Below are 18,827 nucleotides of genomic sequence, written 5' to 3'. Positions count from 1 at the left end.
TTTGTGATATTGATTGAGGGATAAATATTGACCAGGGCACTAGGAATAATTCACCTACTCCTCTTTGAAATAGGGTCACGGGATCTTTCACATCCCTGAGAGCGCAGACAGGGCTTCAGTCTATTGCCTCACCTGAAGGGTGGCACCTCCAACAGTGTAGCTGCCCCTCAGTATTGCACTTGAGTGGTCAGCCTGGATTTTTGTGCTCAAGTCCAGGAGTGGAAGTTGAACCCAGAAACTTGTGACTCAGAGGGAAGAGTGCTACCCACCAAGCCATCGCTAATACCTGGGACGGGATGGTTGTCCTAAGGGAGGGGTTTGAGAAGAAAGGGCCTATATTTTCTGGAGTTGAGCGTGAGAGACACCATTCTACAAGCGTGGGACAAGGTAAGAAGGCAAACCTCCATGAACTACCACAACCAGCACGGGGATTGAACTCATGATGTCTGCACCATTTGGCACCACACTCTAGCCATCAAACCAACCAAATTAACTGACACCCACACCCACAATTCAGGTACAGATGAGCCAAATTCCCCCTCTTGTAAATCAAGACACAAACTTTTAAATATTCAGGAGATTTGCTTTAAAAATCATGAGTTGCTATTTTCTTAAACATAAACCGATATAGATTGATGGTTGGTTTATAATGCTCATTAGTGGCTTATTTAATCTCATTCATCTTATTAACAAAGACCTCTTTACAAAAACCATATTATTGCATTTGAAAGTACTTTACAAAAATGTTTTAAAATATCCTGCCTGTTATCAGTGCTGCATCCTGTCTCCACAGCTAGAGGTTTAGCTCTGAAGAAGAGTCATATGGACTCGCAAGGTTAACTCTGTTTCTCTCTCCACAGATGTTGCCAGACCTGCTGAGTTTTTGCTGCACTTTCTGTTTTTTTAGTTTTTGGGCAGAATTTAGCCCCTGTTAGGTGGGCTCAGTGGGGGGTGGTCGGGAAGTCGATCGTGGCCTGAAGGTGATTTCACACTGGACAGGCCAGTTCAGACCTGCTCAGCGCTGCCTGTGGGGGCCAGGGAATGAGGGCGAGAGGGGGTAAGTGGACGTTTGAGAATCTCCCTGAGGCACGGAGCTGCCTCAGGGAGACGAAGGGCTTTAAAAAAAATACTGAAGATGTGAGAAATGTTATAAAGCAGGTCCCCACTCATGTGACTCTGTCACATGAGTAGGGACATGTTATAAGTGAGATTTAAAAGAAATTTATTTTATTTTTATTTGATGTTGGAAACCTCATCCCGCCCGTAGATGAGGTTTCCAAAAAAAATGCAAAGGCCGCTTGGCCTTTTCGCCTGCCCCCCCCCCGGCCAACCACAAGGTTGGACGGGCAGTGAAAAACTTAACTTAATTGATACTTTAATGGCCTTAACAGGCCTTTTCATTGTCGGCGGGCGTGTTTCCGATTCCTGCTTGCACACCCGCCAACCGAACTATCGCGTGACTGCACGTGGACTTCGGGACGCTCGGCCCGATATTAACGCGCGTCATGTCACACTCGAGCGGGACACGCGTGTGGGACGCTCGCCCGACGTCAACGCACGTCATTTCACACTCGAGTGGGTCACGCGTATGCCCGTCCACCGAGGCGAAAACTCTGCCCTCTGTTTACCAGGCTGTAGTAACACTGGTTTGCGGAGTTGGTGAATCAGCCAGGTTTCTGGGGGATGTTCTATTAGATTGCCAGTCCTGTCGCCAAAAACCACCTAAAGGTGGGCAGACTGCAAGACGCATCAGTCCTTGTGTGTGTGTGCGCGCGTGCACTAGATCGGTCGCACCCGTGCATGCGATTGGAGGGCTGACTGCAGAGGAAACCAGAAGCGGGGCATGTCAACGCATGTTCGTTTGCAAATCTGGAGCGTGGAGCTGCCTTGCCTGGCCTGGCCTGGAGGCTGCTGACTGCCTCGCTTGCCCTCTGCCTGAATCATAGCAGTGCAACCATTAAGAAGCCGTGAATCATTACTGCAATTAAAGTACCAATCAATCCACAATCGACTCATGTGTAGCACTAGAAATTGCAACTCACTAACTGTACTAGTCGCTATCACGGATTAATATTGAGGTTAACATGAACCAGCCAAATACCATTGTGATTAAAGTACCAATCAATCCACAATTGAAGCACAAAGATTGATTTCTGGCAGCACTATTGTGAATTACCATTAATGATTAAAGGAGCAATCTACAGTGCAACGAGTTAGAGGTTAATTGCAAAGCAAAGCACAGCAAAAGGGGCCAAGATCAAAGCAGCATGCAATTTCACAGATCGACGCAACAGTTTCAGTCCTCAAGCTGCTGAGGACAGCACAGCAGCTCCAGGATCCAGGCTTGTCAAAGTAATCAGCTTCAGTAGGTCCCACCTCCAGTTTACTCTGCAATTGACTCTCCATCTCGGTGCGTGTGTGGGCGAGATCAATCATTTGGGCATCCTGAACTGAGCGTGCGTACAGTACACAGATGGACTTGTTAAAAAAATCTTGATTTTTCAGATAAAAGCGAAATACTGCGGATGCTGGAAATTTGAAACAAAAACAAAAATCGCTGGAAAAACTCAGCAGGTCTGACAGCATCTGCGGAGAGAGAGAGAGACAGAGTTAACGTTTCGAGTCTGTGTGACCCTTCTTCAGAACTAAAGAGAAATAGAAATGTGGTGAAATATATACTGTTTAAGGGGGGGTGGGACAGGTGAAGCTGGATAGAAGGCCAGTGATAGGTGGAGGCAAAGGAGAGATTGTGAAAGATGTCATAAACAAAAGGTGGAAGGGGTGTTGATGGTGGTGATACTGGCTAAAGGAGGTGCTAATGGTGACATTGAGTAGAAAGCAGGATGAGAAAGTGACAGGTGACCTGAGTGGGGGTGGGGAGAGGGGGCGGTGTGGGAGAAAATATCAAAATAGGCTAAAAGGTGGGGATAAAACAATGAATGGAAAGAAATTTTAAAAATAATAATAGAAATAGGTGGGGGAAAAAAATATAAAAATAAATATTTGAAAAAAGGGGATTGGAAAGGGGTTGGGGATGGAGGAGAGAGTTCATGATCTGAAGTTGTTGAGCTCAATGTTAAGTCCGGAAGGCTTCAGAGCCTTTTTGTGAGACCATTGTGAAGCTGAACTAGGCGGAGAAATCACGTGTCTTGTGTAAGATTTTTGGGTTCTGGACCACTCACTAGGCAGTCGGCTAGTCATAAGTAATTTTAAGATGGTTTTATTGAGTTTATGAAGAAACAACAGTTTGGATATGATACGGTAACTAATTAGACAGGAAAGTCCATGACCCGTAACAGCCGCGGTTTACCGATTCCAGGCGGCGGACAAGTACTTTACACAGAATGTGTTGACCTCACCATCCTCCTCCTCCTTGTCCAGCTTAAGAAGGCAGCTGCCAATGAGTACTGCAACCTCCCCAACACCTCAGCAGTGCACAATCCCTCGGCAGGACCTCCCCAGCACTGCCGCCCAACCTCAGCCCCCTCGCCAGTGTGACACCAACATACACACCCTGTTTTGGGGGGGTGCTGGTGGCTTATCCAGTGTCAATCATCTGTCTAATTACCCTGACAAATGGATACAGGACAGGTACTCAAAAACGTCAGGGTGGTTAATACCACCCCCCCCACCGCCAACCTCCACTCCCCCGCCCACCTCGTGCGTCACCTCACTCGAGGTCAGTTTTAGTTGACATCACACTGAGGGCCATATCCTGGTCCTTTTTAAGCACTTGCATGGATAAGGCAGTGCAGAAGACACCATCTTAACTTAGGAATGACAACATGAACTAAGTGACCTTGCCTATTCCCACAGACTGATAATAAAGTGTTGCCTTTTTAGAAAGCTTTTCAGGGGTTTATATTATACAGAAAATATCCATTTATTCAAGACCCCAATTTCTTACACTTGTGATTAGCTGACGAGAGTTGGCATGTCCCTGTAAAGGTCTCTGTGATCATTACCACTTTCCAAAATCGTGCCATTTATAGTATTCTGTCTTTCCACATTAATGCTCCCAAAGTGCACCATTTTATTCCTCTCCACATTGAGCTCCATCTGCAATGCTCCTGAATATTTCACCATCCTGTCTACATCACCCTGAAACCTACAACTATCCCCATGCTGGCCCACAACGTCGCCATGTTTTGTATCACCTGCAAACCTCCTGCTGCTGCTCCCTGTAGCTGATTCTGGATCACTTATAAACATTTCAAGGAGAAACGGGCCCAGAACTGACCCTTGGGGGGAAGCCCCTGCAAACCACCTCTCAGTCTGAAAACCATTCATCATCACCATCCTTTGCTCCTTCTGTCACTAAGCCAATTCTATATTCCGACCACCACTTCCCTTCAATTCCATCTTCTTGTGAATAAGCCTCTCATGTGGCAGTTTGTTGAAAGCCTTCTGACAGTCCATATGTAAGAGGTTCCCGATCCCCCCACTTACAAACAGTTCTTGGACTTTGGGATTCATAACAAACAAAAATCCACAGACACAGGGTTTGGCTCAACCGTATGTTTGTTGCTTTATTGTACCCACTAATATCCCCAGTAGAGATACCTCTATGATTAGCTGAATAACACAGAAACCTCCCCCCGACCCCCTGCAAAAAATCAAACAACCCATCCCCAGTACAAAATGCCCTTGAGCTGGACTGACAGATTCCGAGCTCACAAAATTAAACAGGCCTACAAAAGCTCCCCAAAACTGACACAAATTCCCCAGTTCGGGGCTAGCTGAAATTAGCACCTTCAACTCCTGGCTGAACCTTTCTGATCCCCTCCCCCCCTCTCCCCTTTAGCCAAAACATAGTCACTATGACTTGTTTAAATCTGACAAAAGGCAGACAAAAACACTACACCTTTGTCCCAAAACCTTCAGACCGATATTGCTACCATTTGGCCGAAACGCTTAGAGTCCAACACGGTAATGATTGTAGGTCCTGAGTCAAGATGACCATTCCGGACCTTTCTTCCAGCTGCAGCAGCCGGACTCTGATGTGCCCTTTTTATAATGGTTCGACTCTGACACACCAATCGTATTTCCTGTTGTTCGTGCTGTTCCAATGTCCGGTAATTAACACCTCTTCCGTTTATTCCACGCGTAGTCCAGGTGAATGTGATCAGATCCCACTGGCTGAGACAATACAGACCTTCCATGGGAAAAGTAACCCAGACCAATGTGATCAGCTACAAAAACGGAAAAGGCTGGAAAAGCTCAGCAGGCCTGACAGCGTCTGTGGAGAGAGAGAGAAACAGAGGGCAGAATATTGCAGTGGGTGATCAGGGGGAGCAGGCCCCACACGCCGATGTGGGAAATGACAGGCGATGATGTCGGGCGTGCATCCCGACGTCATCCTGCGTCATTTCGATATGGAGGCGGCTGCGCGCCCGCCGAACTGTCAACGGCCTGTTAGGGCCGTTAAAAACGTAATTGGACCTGTTTAGAACGCAGCTCCAGCCCCCGGTGCTGTAGGCTGCAGCCCGGCTTTTGTGTTTTATAGCTCAAAACGTGGGGCAGGAATTTCCCATTGTCGGACGGGCGCGGTGGGCAGACCCGGGATTGGCCGCGAGGCAGACAGACGCCCCCCGATCGGGCTCGGACTGTGATTTCACGCCAGCTGGGCAATTGACGGCCAGTCAGGGTGAAACGCGCGCTGAAAGCCTCAGCGCTGCTGGGGTGGGGGGCGGGAGGAGCGTGGGCGCTGAGGTCTACGTGTGCGCGGGGCTGAGGGGAGCCCGGGCACTGAGGTCTGCGTGTGCGCGGGGCTGGGGGGAGCGCGGGCGCTGAGGTCTGCGTGTGCGCGGGGCTGGGGGGAGCGTGGGCGCTGAGGTCTACGTGTGCGCGGGGCTGAGGGGAGCCCGGGCACTGAGGTCTGCGTGTGCGCGGGGCTGGGGGGAGCGCGGGCGCTGAGGTCTGCGTGTGCGCGGGGCTGGGGGAGCGTGGGTGCTGAGGTCTGCGTGTGTGCGGGGCTGGGGGGAGGGTGCGCACAGGAAGCTCCCTGAAGGCACAGAGCTGCCTTGTGGGGCGGGGTTGAAGAATTTTAAAATGAAAAATAAGGAGTTTTCAAAATAAGGGAAACATGTCAACACGTATTAAAGTACGTTAAAAATGATGTTTCAAAGTTTTTATTTTTTTAAAAATTACTGTTGGAAACCTCAATCCAACCTGTGGATGAGGTTTCGTCAAAAATGCAAAGGCCGCCTGGTCTAGTCTCCCGCCCACCAACCGGACGGGCAGCGAAAAATAGGGTTAAATTCATTGATTGCTGGCCTTAATAAGCCTGTTAATTGACAGCGGGATCACACAGGAGTCGGTGAGTGCGCGATAACACCAGAATGCTCGCCCCACATCATCGCGCACTATTTCACTCCCGATCGGGTCCAGCGCCCCTCCCCCCCCGCCTGACCCAGGGATGTAAAACTCTGCCCGTGACGTCAAAACGTGTCCGTGAGTTTGGATTTTGATATTCCATAAATTTCCCCAATTGGAGAGGTTCTGATCCGACACCACCACCTTGATCAACCTTTTCTGTTGCCTCATCAAAGAATTCAGTCAGGTCAGTCAGGTACGATTCCCCATTCACAAATCCATGTTGGCTTTCCTTGATTAACCCATGCCATGCCAAATGATAATTTATTTTGTTCCTGATGATGGTTGCCAATAACTTTCCCACCTCCTCCCCGCCCCCCCTCCGTCACAACCATGTCAGGCCGGCTGGCCTGTAGTTTGCTGGCTTATCCTTCTCCTGTTTGTTGAACAGCAGCACAACATGAGCACTCCTCCGTCACTACTCCTTGTAGTATCCAGTGTGTATTGAAAGATTGTGACCAATGGCTCTTCTATAATACCTTTGCTTCTTTCAATAACCTAGGATGCATTCCATATGGACCAGGTGACTTCCCAGTGTTCAAAAAATGCTGATCTTTTCAGTATGTCTTCTCTATTCATATCCTGTTTATAACATCCCTGCCCTTTATTTGTGTAACCTTCACATCTTCCGCTTCTTTTGTGAAGACAGATGTAAGATAGCCATTTAATATTTCACCACGTCCTCTACCTCTACATGAAGATTTCCCTTTGGGTCCTTAATCGACCCAGCTTCTCCCTAGCTAAAGGTTTACACTTCCTATGAAATATTTTATCATTAAATTTAATGCTGCTTGTAAATCTTTCCTTGTAATCTGTCTTTGCCTGCCTTATTAACTTTTTCCAGTTCCCCACTGTGCTTTCCATAATCTTCCTCGTTATTAACTGACATGTTCCATAAGTCTGTTTTATTTTAATTGTTTATTTCCAGTATCATCCAGGCCGCGCTTTGGATGTTTAACTTTTTCTTTGAACAGAATGCGCCCAGGTTATACGTGAACTATCTCCTCCCCTGAGTATTCTGCAGTTCTCCATGACAGCATTTACTCTTCAATCTTCTTTTCCAATCTGCCTGTGATGGGTCCCTTCTACCTCACTGAAATTAGCTCTTCCAAGCTGAGCATTTTGCCTTCAATATTTTCGTTTTTCTCTTTGCTCAGCAGGATGTGACTCTTTGGGGGTTCCTCCTCCAGGGAGCTGTGGATGCTCCACTGTTGAGTATGTTTAAGTCTCAGATTAGTAGATTTTTGGACTCCAAGGGAAGTAAGGGATATGGAGATTGGATGGGAAAGATGAGTTGAGGTAGACCACTCATGATTTTATTGATTGATGGGGGAGGCTCCTGTTTCTTATGCTTTTTTTTTTTAGAAAGAGAGTTCAAATCCCACCTTGTCAGTTCAAGAATTTGAGTTTGAGAATTCCAGCCTATAAATAGAAAAGCTAGTCTCAGTAGAAAGGGTCATGAAGCTCTCAGATTGCCGTAACAATCCTAATGTCCTTTAGGAAAGGAAACTCGTCTTTTTTTTTACACAAAATGGTCGACAGGTGCCTGATAGATTAGTTGCTGGCTGGTTTCCCCAGCTGAACCAGCAGGTTGGAGCATCTGACCCCCTACAGCTCATCAATAGCATTTCAATGAGACCAGAAGCAAATTTCACCTTAGCACATAGACCAACCAGCAGAGTTCTTGCTCTGCTCATCTTGTGGCTGTTTTGGGTGCAAGTTGAATTTCTTGGTGACTGTAGGTGAGTGACAGGTAGAAAATAAAGTATTTGCCTTTATTTCATGACCTCAGAACATCCCAATGCACAGAACAGCCATCAAAGTACATTCACAGGAATGGTTACTTTTATAATGCAGGAAACGTGGCATTCAATTTGCACACAGCAAGCTCCCACAAGCAGCAATGGCCAGATCATCTGTTTTAATGATATTGGTTGAGGGATAAAGATTGGCCAGGACATCAGTTAGAATTCCCCTGTCCTTCAGACAGTGCAGGGAGAACTTTACATTCACCTGAGAGGGCTGATGGAGCCTTAATTTAATATCTCATCCAAAAGATGGCAACTCTGGCATTGCAGCTCTCCCTCAGTACCACACAGCAAAGATTGGCCGGGTGGTTAACAGTGAGGTTGAGTGTCTTGGGCTACAAGAAGATATGGACGGGATGGTCAAATGGGCAGATAAGTGGCAGATAGAATTTAACCCTGAAAAGTGTGAGGAGTAGTTTGACAAGGAAGTATTCTTTGAACGGCATGACACTAGGGAGTTCTGAGGAACAAAGGGTCCTTGGCGTGTGTGCCCATAGATTTCTGAAGGCAGAGGGGCATGTTAGTGGGGTGGTGAAAAAGGCATATGGGACACTTGCCTTTATCAATCGAGGCATAGATTACAAAAGTAGGGAGGTCATGTTGGAGTTGTATAGAATCTTGGTGAGGCCACAGCTGGAGTACTGTGTGCAGTTCTGGTCACCACATTATAGGAAGGATGTGATTGCACTGGAGAGGGTGCAGAGGTGATTCACTAGGATGTTGCCTGGGATGAAACATTTAAGTTATGAAGAGAGGTTGGATAGACTTGGGTTGTTTTCGTTGGAGCAGAGAAGACTGAGGGGAGACCTGATCGAGGTGTACAAGGTTATGAGGGGCATGGACAGGGTGGATAGGGAGCAGCTGTTCCCCTTAGTTGAAGGGTCAGTCACAAGGGGATATAAGTTCAAGGTGAGGGGCAGGAGGTTTAGGGGGGGATGCGAGGAAAAACTTTTTTACCCAGAGGGTGGTGACGGTCTGGAATCCGCTGCCTGGGAGGGTGGTGGAGGCGGGTTGCCTCACATCCTTTAAAAAGTACCTGGTTGAGCACTTGGCACATCATAACATTCAAGGCTATGGGCCAAATGCTGGTAAATGGGGTTAGGTAGGTAGGTCAGGTGCTTCTCGCGTGTCGGTGCAGAATCGATGGGCCGAAGGGCCTCTTCTGCACTGTGATTCTGTGAAATGTCAGACTGCACTTGAACTCATGACCCTGTGACTCAAAGAGCCATGGCTGACACTGTAAGTAGATTTTTTTTTCATTTGAAATGCTAACATTTTTATGTTACACAGAGATTGTAGTGAGGGCTGGGTATAGGGATTTTTTAACCAGAAGCCTTGGGCATTGTGATCTAATATGTTTTTTTACAGTTCTGTTACTAAGCCTGTAGGCGGAGAAAAGGTACAACTGCATCTGAAGTCATTACATTTAATAGCTGAAAAATTGTCTTTGGTTTGGTGTGACCTTGGACTGCCTGCAATCTCTTGCTGGTGCATCTTGACACATTTCACAACATGGGACCACTGTAGCAGCCACTGTAACATCATTGGGAAAAGTATTTGAAAAGGGAAGATTTTTTTTTTAAAAAAAGAGTACAGGGAATGATTCAGCCGTAACAATGGAACATGGGAACAGGAGGAGGCCATTCAGGCCCTTGGGCCTATTCCATCGTTCACTGAGATTGTGGCTGATCTGCACCTCAACTCCAATACCCCAGCTTTGCCCCATTTTCCTTGATACACTTAATAAAAATCTCTCCATCCCTGGGATGTAAATTGACCCCGCTATCCCACACCTTTTTTGAGAGGGAGAGTCCCAGATTCCCACTATCCTTTGGGTAGAATTTTGTCCTCGGTCGGGCGGACTCGGTGCGGGGTGGGGGTCGGGGTGGTGCGGGTGGGAGCTGTTGGGGCTGGGCCGCGATTTCACGCTGGTGGACCTCGCATGAAACGAGCGCTGTGGCGCTCAGCGCTGCCTGTGTGTGTGTGTGTGTGTGTGTGTGTGTGGAGGGAGGGAAGGAGGGCGAAGGGGGAACTTCACGCAGGTGCGCGCAGGAAAAGCTCCCCGAGGTCACAGAGAGGCCTCAGAGAGACGAAGATATAAAAAAAATTAAAATAAAGAATTTTGAGGTGTTAAAAAAACATGTCCCCTCATGTGATTCTGTCACGTGTTAGAATTTAGTATGAACATTTTAAAATATTTTTTTGTTTAGTGAGAGACCGAAACCTCATCCCGCCCGTGGATGAGGTTTCCCCCTGCCAACCGTTAGGTTGGACGGGCAGCGAAAAATTTAATGCGGTTACAGTGTTAATGGCCTTTTAATTGTCGGCGGCCGTGCTGCCAACTCCCGCACGTGCCCGCTGACCGAAATATCCCACGGGTGCGCGATGATGTCGGGATGCTCGCCCGACATCGCCACACGTCATTTTACGCCCGTTCGGATCGGGTAGCGCGCGCGTGCGCCCGGCCAGCTAAAAATTCTGGCCTTTGTGTGAGAAGCACTTCCCATTCTTACCCCTGAGTGACTGAGCTGTAAATTTAAGGTTATGTTCTCACTGCCCCACCAGAGGAAACAGTTTCTGTCCATCTGCTCTATTGAATCCCTTTATTATTTTGAACGATTTGATCGTCCCTTAATCTCCTAAACGCAAGAGATTACAAACTAAATTTCTGCAACTTGTCCTTGTAGTTTAACCCTTTAATCCACAGTACAAGTCTGTTTATTCCAGTTATAAATTCTATTAATTATAACAACAATACTGGGAGGTTGTGTATTGGTGTTGACTGGCACTGGTTTAGTAGATAGAATGGGTCGCTAGTCCTGCTGGATACAAAATTATCTTTTTATTTGCAACTAAGCATCGAAGACAATTGAAGATTAATCTCCCTTTGATAAGTTATAAGGTGAACCTCTTAAAATTCTCTGAATGGAAATATTGGCCAGGACATCGGGAATAACTTCTCTGCTGTGCCTCAAAGTAGTGCCTTATCACCTTTTGAATCCAAGTGAGAGGGCTAAAGGGGGGCCTCGGTTTAACATCTCATCCAAAAGGTAGTACCTCTGATAATGCAGCACTCCCTCAATGCTGCACTGGAGGTGTATGTGGTTTTAGGTTACAGATCAGCCATGATCAGAGAGTTATGGATGCTCAGTCCTGGCGTATATTCAAGGCTGAGATCGATACATTTTTGGACTCCCAGAGGGTCTGCAGGGATTGAGTCAAAGGTCAGCCATGATCTTTTAGTTTGGCAGTATAGGTCCATGGGGTGGGGTTGGGGAGAAGGGGGTTAGACGGTCTACTAATAGTTTTGGTAAAGTCAGAATTTACCACTGATTATCCTTGAGAAGATGATGATGATGAGTCACTGTGTTGACAACAGACTGGCTGCCCCAGTCCATCTCAGAGGGCAGTTGAGGGTCAACTGCATTGCTGTGGGTCTGGGGCCACATATAGGCCAGACTGGGTAACAAAATCATATTTCTTTCTCTCCAGGACATTAGTAAACCAGATAGGTTTGTGCAGCAATGCCGTAGTTACGTGGTCTCCATTACTGATACTTATTCCAGATTCATTAACTGAATTTAAATTCCACAGCTGCTATGGTAAGGACTGCGGGGGAGCTGGTGGCATTGTAGTGGTGTCACTGGGTTAGTGTTCCAGAGACCCCTAACCCTAATGCTCTGGGGACTTGGGTTTGAATCCCACCAAGGCACGTGGTGAAATTTGAATTCAATAAAAATCTGGAATTTAAAATGTCTGATGGATCATGAAGCTGGTTGTTGTAAAAACCCATCCGATTGATTAATTTGCTGTCCTTACCCAGCCTGGCAGGTGTGACTCCAGACCCACAGTAATGTGGTTGACACCTTAAAAAGTTAGGGATGGGCAATAAATGCTGGCCTAGCCAGCAATGCCTGCATCCCATGAAAAAAATGAACTTGATTAGCCCTAGTTCTCCAGATTATTAGTCCAGTAATATAACCACCATGCTACTGAACCCATAAATATGCATTTTAAGAAGCGTAACTTGAATTCTTCTTTATAAGGGAAAGGAGTTTACAAGATAGTAGCAGTGCCTATTTATAAAACCCAAGATGGCGCCATAGCTGACTGACCTGGGTTTTGCCCCTTAGTTGGGTTGTATATTTGGCTTCAATTGGTGTCCAAGTCTGGTCCTCACCTTTCTCGCAGGGGAATTTCATGCTCCTTGCTTAAGTGTCAGTTCAGTGGCTATCACTCCTGTCTCCAAGTCAGGTCATGGTTTCAAGTGCCACTCCAGAGACTTGGTCACAAAATCCAGGCTGATATTCCCAGTGCAGTACTGAGGGAGTGTGGCACTATCAGAGGGTCAGTACTGAGGGAGTGCGGCACTGTCAGAGGGTCAGTACTGAGGGAGTGCGGCACTGTCAGAGGGTCAGTACTGAGGGAGTGCGGCACTGTCAGAGGGTCAGTACTGAGGGAGTGCTGCACTGTCAGAGGGTCAGTACTGAGGAAGTGCTGCACTGTTGAAGGATCAGTACTGAGGGAGTGCTGCACTGTCGGAGGGTCACGATTCAGGGAACAATGCACTGTCAGAAGGTCATTACTGAGGGATCGCTGCACTGTCAGAGAGACAGTACTGAGGGAGTGCCGCACTGTTGGATAGAAGGTACTGAGGGAGTGCTGCACTGTTGGAGAGAAGGTACTGAGGGAGTGCTGCACTGTTGGAGAGAAGGTACTGAGGGAGTGCTGCACTGTTGGAGGGACAGTACTGAGGGAGTGCTGCACTGTCGGAGAGAAGGTACTGAGGGAGTGCTGCACTGTTGGAGGGACAGTACTGAGGGAGTGTTGCACTGTCAGAGAGACAGTACTGAGGGAGTGCTGCACTGTTGGAGGGACAGTACTGAGGGAGTGTTGCACTGTCAGAGGTTGTGTCTTTTGGATAAGACAAATCAGGGCTCCACCTGCCCTCCCAGGTAGATGTGAAAGATCCTGTGGCATCATTTCAAAGAAGAGCAGGGCAGTTCTCCCCCGTGTCAAGGCCAATATTTATCCCTCAACCAACATCACCAAAGTAGCTGAACACCCGGTTATTAGTGTGTTGCTGGTCGCTGTGTAAAACAGAGACTGCACTTTGCAAGTAAAATGTTTTGAGATGTCCAACATTGTGGGAAGTGCTGCATAATTACAAATCCTTTATAAATAAAAGCAAAATCCGCAGGTGTTGATTTTTGGAATAACTCTGAAATGATTCTGTTGCAGGCACCAGGTAGAGCCACCAGCTTCGACAGTCAAGGATCCTGTCCATCTCCCAAACTGCCGCCCACACCATAGGAGTGCTGCTTGTGCAAGGCTGAGTACCTCCGGATAACTACTGAAGAGTATCTGGAGTTGTCCATCTTACTTATAGAGCAGGAGGGAGAGAGTGGGGAGATAGCGTAACCGAAGCCTGTCACACTGTTTAATCAGTGGACAGGGCCATGTGCCCTCTCAAGAGCTGCAATTGACAGCTTCCATCTGAAAGTGTCAGTGATGGAGATGATGCTTTTTCTGAGAATTTTAAATCCTTTGATTAGGGAAATAAGAAGAGAAAGGAGGCCATTGAGCCCCTCTGACCTGCCTCCCTCATTAAATTGGATAGTGGTCGATCTGTACCTTAACTCCATTTGCACAGCTTGGCTGCGTAACCTATAATATTCTTCCCACCAAAACTCTATCAGCCAGTTCTGATGAAAGATGGCACGCCCGAAACGTTAACTCTGTTTCTCTCCACAAATGCTGCCTGACCCGCTGAGTATTTCTGATTTTATTTTAGATTTCCAGCCCCCGCAGTATTTTCCCTTTGTAAAAAAACCTGTCAATGTCAGTTTTGACGCTTGCAGTTGACCTCCTTAGGGGGGTGGGGTGGGTGGGTGGAGAGAATGCCCCAGATCTTCACACAAAGAGGAGTGGAAAAGTGTTTCCTGACATCAGCCCTGAATGACCTGGCTCTGATTTTAAGGTCCTGCTCCCTTGTTCTGGACCCCCCAACCCACCAACCCCCACCAGAGGAAAAACTTTCTCTCCAATTACCCTATTAACTCCTTTAATCATCTTAAACCTCTTAATTAATTCACCCCTTCATCTTCTGAGGTGTCAGCTGTGGCTCAGTTCATAGCACCCTCGCCTTTGAATCAGAGGGTTGTGGGTTCATGTCCCACTCCCGGAAACCAAGAACTGTGATTGTACTCGAAGGGGTTGCAATCTGTCACTGTTGATAACTCGAAAGAGTTTCCACTCTTGAGGGAAGACCGGCTTAGGCAATAGAACTTGGCCTCATAATGCTGAGGAATCAGTTGTGAAAAGGACTGATGTTGTACTTTGCAGAGAATTAAACCCAAGGAGTTGATCCTCACCTCAGGGGTTGTGATGCAGCTGTGGAGAATCCTGAAGCATTAAAATATTAACAGGAGAACGGGCCAGGCCAAGTTCTGTTTGCTGTGCCGTTCCTTTGGCGTTTGAGGCTCCCTTTGATCACAAACCTAAACTAACAAAGTCTGTTGCCATGACACAGGCAGTTACCTGGGAACCGGTGGAGCGTCCTGTATATCAGGGTTTGGAAGCTGGCAGCTTGCAGCCGCTTTCTTTAAGATGCAGTTTAAACCCACCCCCCCTCCATTCCGATGTCTCAATGTCTCCTTGACACTGGCAGGTAGAAAGTGTCTTACAGCAGCAATCTGCATCATCCCCTCAGTGCATCGCACAACACAGACTCCTGAGGACCACTCACCAAGTTCTCTTACTGTATGATCACCGCCACCTACAACGCCCACATTTAAAACAGGCAGTCAGTGATGTCAGCCAGTCAAAGCAACCCATTAGCCATTTACATTAATGTCAAAGTCTGCAGTATCTTAAGTGCTCGGTTTGCTGGGGACAGAAGCAAGTCGTTGCCTGAATCGTCCCTCTGACACTGTCTAAGCGAATACACCTGGAAAATGTTTAACGAATCCAGCATTAATGGTCATTAATATAAAATATCTTAAAATACTAATCGAGAAAATGTCAGAAAGAGTTCTGTCCATAATGTCAACCCTAAAACACGTGCATTTGTAATATTGATTAAACTACACAAATGCATCTCTTGGAATTAGAACTTTTTGGTTCCTGTTCTGTTTAATTTTTGTCCCAATCACACATCATAACAATGACTGGTTTCTCCGGTGTCTTTGATGTTTTGGTTGGGCTCCAAGCATTTTGGAGATTTTTTTTCTAAAATCAACCTGACCAAGAATGAACCGGAGCGGCAATTTTAAAGAAATAAAGGGCGTGGGGTATAAAAAAAATTGCGAGCTGACAAGATCTCGTTTCATTTTTAAGATAAAAGCTGAGGGATCCCTTTTGCACTGACCTTCAAAATGAAAGTCTAAAAGGTGCAAAACCCCTTCGAAACCTAACCCGTACCTGACTTGAAAACCACACAAAAATAGAAACACTGCCCAAAATAAATGCTTGAAACAATTGCACAAAAAAAAAGCCCTTGGACCGTTCTGGGCTCCAAACTGGTGCAATGATAAACTAGGATGGGATATGGTAAACAGAAGGTGTGTGAGTTTTACTAGTGTGTTTCAATGCAGTATTTCCCCCCCCACCCCCAAGTCCTTGGTAGACATTTGATAAGTGGTTGTGTTGGAAAGTTTTTAAAAACAAAAAGAACTGTGCAAGTTTTTTTTTTGGGCCAGGACACTTTGGTTAACAAAAAATTGTCACGTCGAAAAAAGATCCAATCAGGCTCAATATTATCAATAGGAAACGATTGTCGTTCAAAACGTGTTGGGAGAAGTGAGCAAAAACAAAAACAGAATTACCTGGAAAAACTCAGCAGGTCTGGCAGCGATGCTGCCAGACCTGCTGAGTTTTTCCAGGTAATTCTGTTTTTGTTTTGGATTTCCAGCATCCTCAGTAGTTTTTTTTGTTTGTATATTTGGGAGAAGTGAGATTCATGTTTGGACTGAATAAAAACAAAAAGGAGGCGCCATTTAACTGAAGTTCCCTTAACACACTTGCAGTGTTGCTTTGATACATCTGTGTGGCTATAACCTAGTGGTAATGCGATTAGACGTACTTAACATCAATAGTAAATATTGTAACAGGACAAGGGACTGTGCACCACTTGTACGCTTCAGATCAGCACCGTGTAACTGTTTTTGGAGTAAACGTGAGCTAAGTTGTTGAAATCGAAGCGTTTATCCTGCTGTTTTTCTCTCCCAATGTCTTTGACGCACTGTCGATGGAGTTCAGTGGTGTGAACCTCCTGTTGTGAGCCTGGAAATCCGCTGCATCATATGTAACATTTTTACAGATGGATCAATATACACGGATCAATCAGTATGTGATGGAGTGTACAGTTTGTGATATATTTTGTAAAATCATAATTACATTAAAATTATATAGCAAAGATATCTGGTTAATATGTATTTTGAATATAAATGAATAAATAAACGGATGATTATTTTAACACGGCTACTCTTTGTTGCACCCGATGCGAGGGGAGGGTCCACAATTCTCCAGAAACATCTGGTCAGTGCAGAGTTATCAATAAAATAAACAGCGGTTGTCGGGACTAATCAGGCACCGGGATCCTGTCTCAAAGTTGTTTCGTTATAAATTGAGACAGAATGTTTATAGTACCTTGTTCGGTTCACGTTTAGAACATAAGATATAAGTCACCACACTCACTGGCAAGCTTCACTAAACAGCTTGCAGGTCTCAGGAAGCCCCAGTTCTTTAGCTCGTGATCCCATTGTGGCAGCTATGACTCAGTGGATTTTTTTTTTGAAGCACTCTCTCTCTTGTCCTTTGCTTAGCTGCCATTTGCGGGAGCTTGCTGTGTGCAAATTGGTCGCCCTGGTCACCGACGTTGCATAAGTCGCTATTTCTTATTCATTCGTGGGATGTGGGCATCGCTGGCCGGGCCCAGCATTTATTGCCCATCCCTAATTGCTTTTTGAGAAGGTGGTGGGTGAGCTGCCTTCTTGAGCTGCTGCAGTCCGTGTGGTGTAGGTACACCAACACAGTGCTGTTAGGGAGGGAGTTATATAGAGTCATAGGGAAGAATTTTCCCCCTGTGGGGAGGGAAGTGCCGGACCGGATGTGTGGAGGCGCACCTCCAATCGGCGCCCTCCATTCGGGGGTGCGCTGCCACTTTAGGTGGGTGGGCCAATTAAGGCCCGCCCAGCGTGACGTCCGCAAGGAAGCGCTATGCACTCTCTTTGCGGGCGGTGGGGGGGATACCCTCAGCCAGGAGTGTGCTCTTTTGCGCATGTGCATGTGAAAGAACACACTCATCTCCCTGAGGCTAAGTGCTGCTTCAGGGAGATCAGCTCAGAATTAAAAGTTTGAAGGTAAATGTTGAAAAGCTTTCCCTGACATGTCCCCTCATGGGACACGTCCATCACTTTAAATCAAACATTTATTACATTTTTAAAAACCCTCGTGAAACCTCATCCCGCCCGTGGATGAGGTTTGATGCTTTTCCTGAAGCCTGCCAGGGCTCCCGGCCTGCCCGCCAACTCTAAGCTGGGACGGGCAGGTCCATTATTGAGGTTAATTACTTTCCAAATGGTCTCAATTGGCCGTTGACAGGTCGGTGGGCGCACAGCTGGTTCAGCCACACCCCAGGCGACCTGGAAATGGAGATGACGCGGGGTGACCTCGGGAGCTCCACTCGACATCATCCTGCATCATTTTACGCGTTGGCAAGCGGGACCTGCCCCCCACTTGCCGAACTAAAGATCCTGCCCATAGAGTCACAGAGGCCTACAGCACAGCAAAAGGCCCTTCGGCCCATCAAGTCTGCACCGGTCAAACAAGTACCTAACTATTCTAATCCCATTTTCCAGCACTAGGCCCATAGCCTTGTATGCCATGGCATCGCAAGTGCACATCCAAATACTTCTTCAATGTTATGAGGGTTTCTGCCTCTACCGCCCTTTCAGACAGAGAGTTCCAGATTCCCACCATCCTCTGGGTGAAAAAATTCTTCCTCACATCCCCTCTAAATCTCCTGTCCCTTACCTTAAATCTATGCCCCCTGGTTATTGACCCCTCCACCAAGGGGAAAAGTTCCTTCCTGTCTACCCTATCTATGCCCCTCATAATTTTATACACCTCAATCATGTCACCCCTCAATCTCCACTGCTCCAGGGAAAATAATCCCAGTCTATCCAATCTCTCCTCATAACTAAAACTCTCCAGCCCAGGCAACATCCTGGTAAATCTCCTCTGCACTCTCTCTGGTCCAACCACATCCTTCCTATAATGCGGATTCCAGAACTGCACACAATACTCCAGCTGTGGTCTAACCAGCGTTTTATACAGTTCCAGCATAACCTCCCTGCTCTTATATTCTAGGCCTTAGCTAATAAAGGCAAGTATCCCATATACCTTCTTAACCGCCTTATCTACCTGTCCCACGACCTTAAGGGATCGGTGGACATGCACACCAAGGTCCTTCTGATCCTCGGTACTTTCCAGGGTCCTACCATTCATCGTGTATTCCCGTGCCTTGTTTGTCCTGCCCAAGTGCATCACCTCACACTTATCCGGATTAAATTCCATTTGCCACTGATCAGACCATCTGACCAGCCCGTCTATATCCTCCTGTAATCTAAGGCTATCCTCCTC

The 18,827-nt window shown here is 46.8% G+C and overlaps 1 protein-coding gene across 1 annotated transcript in view; it reads left to right on the top strand.

Annotated features, from left to right (window-relative positions):
* syt10 (synaptotagmin X) overlaps positions 1–13,948 on the top strand; it is an 85,591-nt gene extending 71,643 nt beyond the window's left edge. The window contains exon 7 of the mRNA XM_078567681.1: positions 13,425–13,948. Coding sequence (XP_078423807.1) covers positions 13,425–13,496 — 72 coding nt within the window. The 3' untranslated portion in view covers positions 13,497–13,948. The remainder of the gene's footprint in view (positions 1–13,424) is intronic.
* The last annotated feature ends 4,879 nt before the right edge of the window (positions 13,949–18,827 follow it).

The sequence above is a fragment of the Cetorhinus maximus genome, chromosome 22, assembly GCF_964194155.1.
Source record: "Cetorhinus maximus chromosome 22, sCetMax3.hap1.1, whole genome shotgun sequence".
Classification (NCBI taxonomy): Eukaryota; Metazoa; Chordata; class Chondrichthyes; order Lamniformes; family Cetorhinidae; genus Cetorhinus; species Cetorhinus maximus.
The sequence above is the reverse complement of the archived record's forward strand: the minus strand, read 5'-3'. Positions and strand labels throughout refer to the sequence as shown.